Here is a 13,567-nt window from a genome sequence, read left to right on the forward strand (position 1 = left end):
ACAAATTATTCATAGATGTCTAGCATCTTGATTATTTTAATCTTTCCTAGGATTTCCTTTCTGGAAACCATTCACTTTCAACGTTATTCTCAAATTTTCTGTATATTTATGTTTGTATTTATATATGTGAATTTTTGAAAAAGTAGATACGTATATACACATAAATAGAAATTCATATGATGTGACATCCTTATAGTGCTTCATTTATTCTTGCATATAACAAGTGTATATTATTGGTACTATACACATTCTCTGGTTCTAAGTGTAAATTTTAATTTTGTTTCCAAACTAGAGAATACTATATCACGATGGTAAAATGGGTGAGCAATACCAAGACAGTGGTCAGATGGTTAAACCGACCTCAGAACATCTCCATCCTCACCGTCTGTGAGACCACAACTGGCGCTTGTAGTAGAGTAAGTATAATGTACTTTTCTTATATGCTGAAGATGAAGTAGTTTATGCTACCATTCACAGAGGTATCAGGCAATCCTTTGTGCAAAGACTTCAGTATTTAACTCCCAAAGGTAGTAGGAAAAGAGTCATTCTATTAGGAGTATATACTTTAATCCATAAAACTTCCAAACTTTCAAGTGAGAAATATAAATGATGAGCAGAAGAGAACAAACTAAGTTTAAAAAAATGCATTCTTATACAGAATAAAAGGTAGTCCAACCCATGTTAGTTCATTCTCAAATATGGGATGTCTCTTTGTATTTTGACTTTCATTAACTTGGGAATATGGATGTTTCTTTCCTGTCTTCTTTAAACACATTCCAAAACTTCATTTATTTTTTTGTAGTTCAGACTAGCCATAAAAAGCAGCAAACAGTGTCTCTGTCTTTAAATTGAGTGAAAAATAGTAAAAAAAAAAAAAAAAAATTAAGACACTGTGTTTTGAAAGCAGGTTGTATTTAGATTTCTATAATCACTTTTTAAAAACTCTGAAATAAATTCTATATGTGTCATTTAAAGATTCTTAGTAGAGGAAATACTGTAATCAGTTTAAAATGTTATATGATATATGTGGTACTTGGTAAAGGATTCCCAATTATTTAACAATAGAATTTTTGAACTTCTGTTTCTGGACACGATGGAGTAAATGTTATCAGAGTAGCTTCTCTGCTGTAATCAACTATAAAATTGTACAAAATACATTAAATACCTATTTTCCACAACAAGAGGATCAGGACATAAATGGTGAAATAAAGTAAATACACAAAATGAGCTTAGATATGACTTCCTATTAGTGACACTTGAGATCACAGTGCAAGGAGACTGTGTCCAAGAAAACCACATTGTATCACAGATCCATGTAGGCAGGAAGAAGCAGAGTTTGAGGCTTGTTGGCGGCTGAAATTTGCAGGGCAAGTAACACAGAATTTGGAGATATATAGAGAACTCCAGCTATCTATGTAAAGGACTTCTTAAGTCTTTTGTTCAATGCTTAGCCATGCAAGTACAGGAAGTACCTTAGAGAGAGAATCAGATAGACTCCTTTCGATAAATCTTTAAATCAAATCTTGAAGGATTAAGTTCATCTGCCTGTAAGTTAGCTATCTATCAAAGTCAGGACTGTGCTACTCTTATAGAAAAGGATATTACTAGAAAGCACATTTTAGACTGATATCTCTCATGAACATACATACAAAATAATCCTTAAATGTATTAATATATCATTCCTCCACAATATAGAGAATAGTGCATCATGACTAAATGGGGTTTATCCTGAGACTTTAAGATTGATGTTGGAAAACCAATCAATATCATTCATATCTTAACAGAAAAAAATAAATAAATATTTCAGTAGATTATAAAAAAAAAATTTGACAAAAACTCAACACTCATAACTTTAACATAAATTAATGGAAAGTAATATCCCCAATCTGATAAAGAATACCCACAAAACATCCCATTAAATATCATATTCAATGGTGAAACTTTTCTTATTCTCCTTAATATCTACAATAAGATAAGGATATACATTCTAACTCTATTATGCTAACTTTATTAGCGAGTGTAATCAGATCAACTTGGCAGGAAATAAATATTATCATGATCGGTAAGGAAGAAGTAAAATTATATTTGTAGATGACATTGTATAAACAAGAAGTAAGAAATCTATGAAAAATACTATAATAGGTCACAATTCACAAGTCGATGTGATAATTTTAATTGTTTGTTCCATTTCCTGATTTTAATCACTTTACTGTTAAAGATAAGTAAATATATAGAATACTGTAACTTTCTTAAGAAATGCTCACTGAATTATTTAGGGGTAAATGGATATAATGCCTCAAAATTACTGTCAAATTGTTTACAAAAAAATATTTCTAACTTTTAATTGATTTAAAAAAATATATACTTCCACTTTCCTTTCAAATGGCTTAGAAACAGGATATACATATATATATATATATATATATATATATGTATATATATATACAAGCAAATGTAGCAAAATATAAATAAATATGGAATATGTCTAAAGGATATGCAGATGTTTCTTAAACTGGTCTTTTAACTTTTCTGTAAGTTTGTACTTGTATCAAAATAAAGAATTACGAAGCAACAAAATATATTTCTATATATTTGTAATATTGTGATGGAAAATAAACAAAAATGCCATTAAAACATTTAAAGACATTAAATAATAAGGACAAATTTAACAAATAGTGTGAAAAAATTCCAATATTGAAAACTATCACATTGCTAAAAGGCATTAAAGAAAACTTAAACTTAAATAAATAGAAGTTATGCCATGTTTTTTAATTGAAAGGTTTACTACTGTAGATGTAAATTCCACTCAAATTGAACTCTAGTTTTAATACAATACTGATTAAAATCCTAGCAGACTTGTTTTTTTGTAGAAACAGACAAGTTGGTTCTAAAATGTATATGGAAATGTAAAAAGACCTAATGAGCCCAAACAATCTTGTAAAAAAAAAAACAATGTTGGAGGAGTTGCACTACCTGATTTCAAGAATAACTAGAAAGCCACAGAAACTGAGAAATTGTAGTGGAGGCATAAGAACACACAAATATATCAATTGAGCTAAATAGAGTTTCCAGAAATAGATCTTTATTTATATGATCAATTGATTTTCAACATAGGTGCCAAAACAATTCAATAGGGAAAAATGGTGTTGGAACAATCAATAGCCAAATGAAAAAATCAATGATCTTTGACATCTATCTCATACCATCTTCTAAAATTAATTTGATATAAATTGCAGTCCTAAATCTAAGAGCTTAGACTGTCAATCTTCTAGATGAAAATATGGCATTTTTTCACTAAACCTAATAAGCAAAAAATCATTAAGCATAAAAGAAAAAGGAATACCTTAGACATCATCAAAATTAGAAACTTCTTATCAAAGGCGTCATTAGGAAATTGACCAGCTAATCGCAGATTGAGAGAAAATAGTTTACAAAATGCGTATCTGACAAAGAAATACATACATCTCAATAATAAAACGACAACCCAATAAAAAGTTCAAAACTGAATAGATACAAGGAAATAATAAATGCATGAAAAAGTCTTCTACATCACTAGATATTATGAAAATATAGACTAAATCATAATGGGATAAGACTACAAGCCGTTAGAATGACTAAAATTAAAACAACACAAACGGTGACAGAATTAACTGCTGAGGAGAATGCAAAGAATTACACTTCTCATTCTTTTTGGGTAGAAGTGTAAAATGATACAACTACTATAAAATTATTTTGCAGTTTCAAGTAAAATTAAACATACATATGTGCAAGTGTAAACTGTTTATATAGAGAGAAACATACTCAGTAACTCCATTCCTAGATACTTGCACGAGAAATTGAAACCTATATCCACCAAAGGATTTATTAAAAAAAAAATCAATCTTTAGAGAAGCTTTATTCACAATAGCTAAACACTGATAACTATCCAATTGTCCAATAACAGGGAATGGATAAACAAAATGAGGCATATCTACGCAATGCAATTGTACTCAGCTATCTAAAAAGAAACAGAATATCGATACACTCAACAGTAGGGGTGAATCTCAAAAACATGTGTTGTTAAAGAAGCCCCACATAAAAGAGTACATAATACATGATCTCAATTATCTGAATTTCTAAAACAAGAAAACTAATGTATGGGAAAGAATTCAGAAGTATGTTGCCTTTTTGGAACCACTTGGAAGGGGCAGGAAGGAATGTGTGAGGAAATGTAAGGTCTTAGATCCTGATGGGATGTAAATAAATTTGTCAAAATTCATCACATACATTTAAGATCTGTACATTTCACTATATGCAAATTATACTTCAATATTTTTAAAATAGTTTTTAATGGTTTATAAAAGAGAGAAATGAAGATGAAGACATTTCTCTTTGATGGGAATGGAGAGCATAAGTGTGGAAATGAGGTAGATGCGTCAGCCATTCACTTGCTGTGTTTGACTGATGCTCTTTACATTTAGCTTGTCATTTTTAGAAAACATATTCAACCATCCTTTTTCACCTAGCTAACTCCTAGACTGACAAGGATTCCAACATTTATTTATTGAAGTGTTTTAGAGGGTTTCTTATTCAGCTGATTACTAAGTCATTTGAAAATTGGCATGCAAATATTCTAGTTAGAGGAAGCCTATCATCTTCTCTATAGATAATCTATATAGGTAACTGCAGGATATATTAAAATGCCTCAATAAAAAATATAGGAACCCTATCATATTACTGATTTGATGCTTTATTGATATTCTATTATATTTAATTTTTTTATAGAATTAAAGTATTTTACTTTCTGCTATAAATGAAACAATAAGACAGATAATTGCATGTAAATTTGGGGCTCTCATGGATTCTACCAAAACTTAGTGATACTAATGAGCAGTGGCAATTGATATGTCTTATGTCTGTGTTTTATAGATATCAAGAATAATTAGTGTTGAGGTGCAAATAGAAAATCAAGGAATGATTTATTTAGGTATTTCCTTGATATCTGCATGTAGATAAAATCGACTGAAATAAAAAAGCGCTGAAAAGAGAAAGTGGTTAACTGTAATGTAATAATAGGAAGTCTTTTAAAAGGGAAGCTGGTAAAAACAAACAGACAAACAAAAAAACTATAAATTATTATTAGTAACAATTTTGCATGAGTACCTATATACATACAGATAAAATCTCAAATATATTGTGATTTAGTTTTTTTTTCATTTGAACACTTTTCTTATAGAAAAAATTTTTCAAGAAAACTACAAGATATTTCATAAATTACTACATGTAAACAGTGTTACTCACTGTTTTTATCTACATATATTTAACTTGAGATTAAATTAATTTAATTTTTCTTTTTGAAACATGATTTTGGTTCTGATCTTTTGCAAGATTATTTTAAAGGAACATAACATATTTTCATTTCAAAGTTTTCCCCTTAGAAGATAAAAATGAGTATGGTGAAGAGTGGGTTAAATGTTGAAAGACTGTCCACCGTCTAATTTTATTCCTGGCAGTTGCCCAGTTCTTTTGAAGGACTTAATAATTTTCTTTCCTGATGATGCCTAGAGGTGAAAAGAGACAGTCAGTGTCTAGTGGTTCCAAACAGTTTGAATGAGGTAATCAAACAGAGCTGGAAAATGATCTTGGATCCCTGGGGCATGCTACCAGGAATTCTGCTGGAGTTCACCAAATTAAATTATTAAATTGTTATTATTAAATTATTATTTAATCTCGTTTTTTCTAACTATTCATTCAGTTTAAATCATAAATGACAGTGCGATTTTTCATGGCATTTCACCAAAGTTAGTAAAAAAAGTGCGTGAAGGACAACGGTGTAAAAATTGTTAAATTGATGCGTGCTCCTTTTGATCTTTAGATGCTTCATGGAGTTAATATTTTTTGTTTCAGAAATATGAGATGACATCAGACACATGGCTCTCTAAACAGGTATGGTATAGGTGGACTCTTTATGTCACATTTTGGCCATTGTGTCCATCCAATTCACCCATTTGTTATGTGATAACTTTCAAAACTTTTTTCAGTAATATGACTTTATGGCTTTGCTATGTTTGACTGTCTTTTCTATGAAAATGTTTATGACTTGGCCTTTCTATGACATCAGTTGTGCAAAGATTACTTCTGTTTTCTATAGGACATAAGTTGTAGAATAACTACCAGGATCTATTTTCAGGGTCATTCATATAGATAAACTTTTGCGTAGATGAAACAGAAAAAGTTGTGACCCATTAAAAAAGAAAGTTTCAACAGATCAAAACTGGAAACCATCAGCATTACTCAAATTGCTCAGAAAAACTGACCAAACCTCTCCATAAATTCTTTATGTAGAGATTATTCAGATGAACACTTCTTTCTTTGGATGTATGCTGGTGTGTCACAATGCTAATTTGTGACATAAATGAGGCTGGAATCTAGATGATCACAATACCAAATGTCATCACAACATGGTCTCATACTGGACATTTCAGAAGGAAACACAAGTAGATTACCCACTTATGCCTGAATCCATTTTACTACTAACTCTATCACTACTTTTTGTAAAAAGAAGTGTTTGTTTTGTTTTGATTTTGAATTGTTTTGTTCTTTAAAGTGATCTTTTGTTCTATAGTCTCTCCCTAGGTGTCATACTTATCTATAGTTTCAATTGCCACCCATGTACTGAGACCTCCAAATGTATAGCCTCAGTCAGCTCACTTATCTTAGTTCTGAGACATTCAAATTCATGCTTGTCATCTCCTCCTAAATCTATAAAAGTAACCGCACACTCTGCAGGTCCAAACTGAACACTCCTTTTTTCTAGTCAGTTTTATACCTTTTTATCATAGGAGTCAAGTGTATAATTATCCATCCAGCTATTGAAGTCATAAACATACTAGTTATTCTTGAAACTTTTCTCATCCTTATCTCCATATATTCATCACCATATCTTTGATTTTACTTTCAAAGATCTCAAATCATTTACTTTTGTACCATTCACAAACATTGTTCAAGATCAAACAGGTACTGCAGTTGTCCTTGACTGGTGAACACTCGACCCCTCAGGCACCTGCCAATCTGTTCTCCACACTGCGGGTTGGCTGAGTGACCTTTTCAAAAATATATATTTGATTACCCACATCACCTACTGCCCACATCACCCTCATACTTTACTCTCACAACTAAAATAATTTTTGACTATCCTTTTGTTCTACAGATAAAGACCAACATTCTTAAAAGGGTCTATACAGGATTAAATTGAAAGCTTTTTCAGTGTTGTGTCCTACCATCCATTCAGCCATTTTCTCCGTTCTAGGAACGTTAGCCCTCATATACACAAAGACTTCGTATGAATGCTTCCTTCTGGGCAGAAGTCTCTCAAATACTTTATTATGGAAAGGCTACTCATTTTGCAAACCTCACTTTAAATCACCTACTTAAGAAATCACCTCCTCCAACCACCCTAACCAAATCACATCCCCCAATACAAGTTATTTTAAACTCAAGTGTAATCTTTGTGTAATACTTACAGAATTATTTCTGTGATTTTTTTGTTGTTGTTGTTAAGTTCACAAGGTCAGGAAAGATAATTCGCTTTTTGTCCCCCATTATAAACCAAATGCCTAATACTAAATAGGGTTATAAGAAAAGCTCTATTAATAGTTGCTGAATAAATAAAAAGAGTAAGGAGGATTGTAAATAGGCTAAACCTTTTCTCAGCTGAACTATAGGCACACGTTATCTATCTATCTATCTATCTATCTATCTATCTATCTATCATCTATCTATCTATTGATCTACCTACCAACCTATCTAATCTATCATCTATCATCTATCTTAATATGAATTTTTAATCTTAGCCAATATGCAAAATGAAATTGAGGGGAAAAAAAAACACCTTGATTTTGTAGACAATAATAGACTCTCACAAAATTGAGTTAAGTATTGAAAATAAGAACAACAAAAAACAATAATATATGGATATTGGTATACTCTGATTTGTCCTGCATTATTGAACCTATTTTGCTTCTTTTTGGTTTTTTTGCCAGTGACATTCATAATCATCTAACGTACATCATCATAATACATGCTCTTTTGGGTTTATGTTATCTACATTTTAGATACCAATTTTATGAATATTTAATAGAAACTATTTTTCAAGGCAAAGAAATCAGTTATCAATTATTCAGTAAAAAATGCAGGTGGTAGTTTTGTCTCAGTTTATTTTTCCTCCAGAAGCTCTAAGAAATTCCATGAAATACTTAGAATTTGATGAAATTTAAAATGTGAGAATGGTAGTAATTTTGAGATGAATGAAATTTCTAAGACAATTAGAAATTTACTATAATTATCACACGTGCTGACTTTCTGCACAGTAAGAAGAGCAGAGAGTAGTGGACATGTCTGCCCTAGCTACAAGAGACTTACAGTTGGGATAACCAGCATACAAACTGTTTGATCAAGGGATAAAGTTTAGTATGTCCAATTCATTGCCCTGTTGTCACAGGCACTGATGTGCTTAAGGTCAGGAAAATGGACAGTGAAATTGGTTCCACTTCCTTTATTTGATTATAGGAAAATTTTCTGCCTGGAGCTGTTAGTTTATAGCCAGATAGTGTCTGGTGGTGAAGGATTTTAAGCCCAGCAATGCATCTAAGATTAGACCCCTTTTGCTCCTTTACGGAACCATTTCTAAGGCACCAGAATTGAAGGAGAAGGGCACTAATATAAAAAGGAGACTATTAAGATATCCCCACACCATAAAAAAAGCAATTTATTTTGGGAGCAAAATACAAACGGAGACTATTGAATAAGGAAGGAGCCAGTAGGTTGCAATAAGTGTGATAAAGTGACCATATATATATATATGCATACAAATATTTTTGTCCATTGGACACATGCATTCATCTATTCAATTATGAGTTGGACACCTATTGTGTTCTAGGCAACACAGCTAAAAAGACAAAATTGCAAACTCCCTTTAATTATTACTTGCCCCTTTGAAGGAAGTCAAGCATATAATAGAGTGCCTTGAAAACCGTGATAGAGATGGATACAGGATATTTTTTAGAATCTCTGAAAAGAATTTCCTAACTAGAAGAGACTCTCTAACTAGGGAAATTTGGAAATGGTTTTTGTTTCATGCATTTAAGTAAAAAAATGAGTAAAATTTAGCACAAAAAAAGAAGACAGAAAAGTTGTTCCAGGCAGAAGAAACCCCATGTGCAAAAGCAAAGACAGAGATATCCAACAGGCACAAGAGATGTAACATACAGAATTATTGATTCTATCATAGTTGAAAGATGTTTTTCTCTCAGTTAAGTATCTTTTCAGAATTTATTATATGCCCAGTAATGCAATTTTCCCATCCTTGAATTGTGTATTACTTCAGAGTTTTTAATTTATCACAGATATCGTATTTTCATGAGTGTCCAAGAAATGGACAAGGAAAATAGTATCCTTATATTTCTGTCAAGGGATGTTCTTACAATAAAGCTAGAATCAGACTCTGAGATGATTAAAATAGCTATTAGCTTACTTATTCATTCAATAAATAATTATTAAGCACAATCATGACAGTCACTATCCCAGGTTCTGAGGATATCGCAGTGAAGAATACAAGGTTCCTGCGTCATGGAGCTTATATTCTAGAGAAACACTACCTACCTGTCTACCTGTGTACCTACCTACATACATACACACATATATTCATATGCAAAAAATGCACACATGCATAGGATGTAATATGTTGAATGGTGTTAGATGCTACGGAAAAATAAAAAGTAAGTGAAGGGGTCTGAGAGATTCATATAGAGCTGGCTGATCTGGTTTCCTGATCACCCTTTACATAGGTTGATCAGGAAACACCTCACTGATAAGGTAGCGGAGAGGAGAAATATGAAAGAAATCAGAGAAAGGGCCAGACTAGGGGAATAAACAGTGCAAAGGCCCTGGAGCAGAAACATGCACAGGGAAGAAGCAGGAGAATGGAGGAAAATGAGATGAGTGCAGGGCCAGATGAGCTAAAAGCGCTGGTAAGCCATTCAAAGCCTTTTTTATGCCATATGTATAATCACTCTCAATAATCCAACGTGAAAGAACTCAATGTTTTGTCAGGTAAATCCATTTTCCCATAGAGTAAGAGAAAGCAATGTATATGTACAGCTTCCATCATTTAATTATCAATAACAATTCCATTGACTGAACATGCCACTCGAGTTTAATTAAAAAATCATCAACTGGGCATTTGTGTTTGTGGAGGGGTGAGCAGTGAGGATGGGAAATTTGAATTAAATGATTTTCAGTGGAGACCTTCCAAGTTTGTGGCCTTTTGGTTTTTGTATTTTCAATAAATGTATGTGTACATTATCAGAAATGTTTCTTTAAGTAACTACAGTTGCTGAGTAAAAGGTTTCAGAGAAATATATTAAATATTGAATGTTAAACTTTTTTCTCAGTTAAAAACAAATTATTTTGATAAGCTGGTGCAGATGTTCACGTTTTCCTTATCTTTTAAGGATAAATTGCTAAACACAATTATATCTTACGTAAAGATACAAAAGTTCTACTTTGAACCGATTTAAAAAGTGTCATTTGTCTAATTGTAAATCATCCCTATCCAGTATTTAAGAAACTTCCCCATCCTTCCCATTACTTAAACACATACGTATACACAATGCATCATTGAGTTTCCTTTAGAAAATACTATGACTTATTTTTAAAATAACTTGACCATTTTCCAAACTAATTCTAAATCAATCATTGGTCTAATCCAGGCATGAATTAGCAATAACTGGAGGCAGAAATTTCATGTGCCATTTTGAGATCTCTATGTCACTACTATATTTTAGAACGAGGAGCCCGTGTTTTCCAGAGATGGCAGCACATTCTTTATGACAGTTCCTGTTAAGCAAGGCGGTCGAGGAGAATTTCATCACATAGCTATGTTCCTTGTTCAGGTAAGTGCTGCTTCTCTGGTTTGCTTGCATTGCATGTTCATGAAGACCCAATTCTTCTGTCATGTTCATGAAGGCCCAATTCTTGTGTAACATTTGTAGCATAATTCAAGCTGTACCTTCCCACAAAACAGTCTCAACATTCAACAAAATATAGTGAGCTACAGGTTTGCTATGAGTTGAGGACCTTGGGATATAGAATTGAATAAATTAAAAGTACCTCACCCCTACTTTCAAAGACTTGAGGACAATCTAGAGGTTTTTTGTTTGTTTATTCAACAAATACCTATTACCTATTTTGGACAAGTAATACTTTCAAGATGTTATAAACATTTAATTACTTGAAGCAACCTGAATGTCCATCAAAAATTGAATAGTTGAATAAATTATGGTATGCTCACAAAGAAAATACAGTACATAGTTTATAAACCAGGCTAAAGCATATTTTTTCATGTGCTGTCAGACACAGGGTCTACATTATATTTTTATGGGCTTTCTGATAAAAATAGGGGGGGAATGTTACTTTTTCTCTAAACTTCAAGTGAATGTTAATAGTTTATACAACTTATCTAATTATTAAAAAAATCAGTGAATTAACAAGTGGTTAAATATGACAAGATCAATTAGTCAATTTGAATCTAATTGCCAATTACAACTATTCATGAAAAACCAAGTTTCCTTTAAAATCAAATAAGCATCCTAGTCTCACAGGTAAAAGACAATTTATAAAGATAAAGCATTGCGGATAAATTGAAATCTTCTATGAGACTAGTACAAACAAGCTAACCAAGAATCAATTTCATACTTAGAAAATACAAAGTAAATATAAATATAAAAGGTCCCTAAGCAACCTGGCTACTTTTATGTTCTTAGAACCTTCAAGACTTGTACATATTCTCAAGCTTTTATCATTATCTATATACATATTTATATAGGGCAGCTCAGTGCCTTGAGTTCCCAAAATCTAGACTGAGTAGCTTAAAATTTAACACTTGCGCAAAGTCTGTATATTACAATAATTGTCATGATTTTAACTTTAATTTTAATAAAAGCTGAAGTAAATAATTTGGAACATATATAATTTCCACAATAGAGATGTAGATTAATTTTTATAGTCTATCATTAAGTTTGAAAAACAGGTTGTAGACTAATGTATAATATGATCTCATTTATGTTCTAAATAAATGTATGTGTTTATATATGAATAAAAATGTTGGTGATTCAGTACCCATCTATTAACTGATTACATCAGACTGGTGGGATTGGGGAACTTTTTTTTTTTTTTTTAATGTGAACTAGAAGAAATTTCACTAGCAAATTGCTGTACCTAATTAACTTTTGCTAACTAATAATAAACTTTGGTATTATTTGGTATTATAAGTAGTAGGGAGATATTTTGGTCTAAAAATTAAATCACACTTTCCAAACATTATAATTGACTGTGACATGTTATTGAATTTTAAAACCCAGCATTTTATATTCAAGAAGCAGTGTAAAATCCAAGGTGATCAAAATTACATACACATTTTGAATATTTATAAGATATAATGAAGGATACGGAAATATGTATCATACATCAGTATACTATATACATTTCCAAGATATACTACAAGTTATAAAGAGAAATAGTGTATTTTAAAAAGTGTGGAATTGGGAGAGGCTGATGATGGTGGAATGTAGGAACTGAGATATTTGTGCCTTAAGAGAAGTTTCTTTGTAAGTCTTGGGAAGAAATTACCTTCTGTCCCTCCAGTCAAATGAGCCTGACAAGCAGTCTAACTCATTATTTCTGAAATATTCAGAACAAATTCGTAGAGCCGATGTGTTTACTTTGTTTTTCTTCTACATGGAGATTATAGCAAAACTCACTGAAAGAGAAAACATTTTAATTTAATCTGATTGCAATTCAGACAATTTGTGGTTTGCATCACTGAGAAATAAACATGAGTGTGTGATTACTTATGGATATGTTGGTGTTATGGCTAAAATTAATTTACTGTGTTAATGAATAAGAGGGCAGTGCTTAGGTAGATACAATTTATATCTGTTTACACACGCACACACACACACACACACACACTTTTAGTAAATAGCATGAATCTTCTTTCCTCAATTTTTAATAGCTATCAAAAAAGCTCTTTCATGAATTGTTTATGATTACCCTACTGACATATGAGGTCAGACAATTAAGTTCGCGAACTCATCCTAGAAAAAGTGCTCCATACCTCATTGCTGAATATCACTGTGGTCACCTTTGAAGTACTCCCCTTGGGAAGCCATGCACCAACACCAGAACCTAGTCCACCGTTCTAAGCAATTTTGGAACTCTTTCTGGAATGGCCATCAGAGCTGTCATCGTATTACCCTTGATGTCCTGAATGCCATCAAAATGTCTTCCTTTCATTATTTCCTTTATCTTCAGGTAAAGAACAAAGTCATTGGGGGCCAGATCAGGTGAGTAGGGAGGGTGTTCCAATACAATTATTTGTTTACTGGCTAAAAACTGCCTCACAGACAGTGCTGTGTGAGCTGGTGCATTGTCGTGATGCAAGAGCTATGATTGTTGGTGAAAAGTTCAGATTGTCTAACTTTTTCACACAGCCTTTTCAGCACTTTCAATAGTAAACTTGGTTAGCTGT

The 13,567-nt window shown here is 32.0% G+C and overlaps 1 protein-coding gene across 1 annotated transcript in view; it reads left to right on the forward strand.

Moving 5' to 3' along the window:
- Nucleotides 1–13,567, forward strand: part of DPP10 (dipeptidyl peptidase like 10) — a 614,062-nt gene that overhangs the window by 545,285 nt on the left and 55,210 nt on the right. The window contains exons 11-13 of the mRNA XM_033112250.1: nt 293–416; nt 5,887–5,925; nt 10,824–10,931. Of these exons, the coding sequence (XP_032968141.1) occupies nt 293–416; nt 5,887–5,925; nt 10,824–10,931 (271 nt within the window). The remainder of the gene's footprint in view (nt 1–292; nt 417–5,886; nt 5,926–10,823; nt 10,932–13,567) is intronic.

Source organism: Rhinolophus ferrumequinum, chromosome 8 (assembly GCF_004115265.2).
Source record: "Rhinolophus ferrumequinum isolate MPI-CBG mRhiFer1 chromosome 8, mRhiFer1_v1.p, whole genome shotgun sequence".
NCBI classification, from domain to species: domain Eukaryota; kingdom Metazoa; phylum Chordata; class Mammalia; order Chiroptera; family Rhinolophidae; genus Rhinolophus; species Rhinolophus ferrumequinum.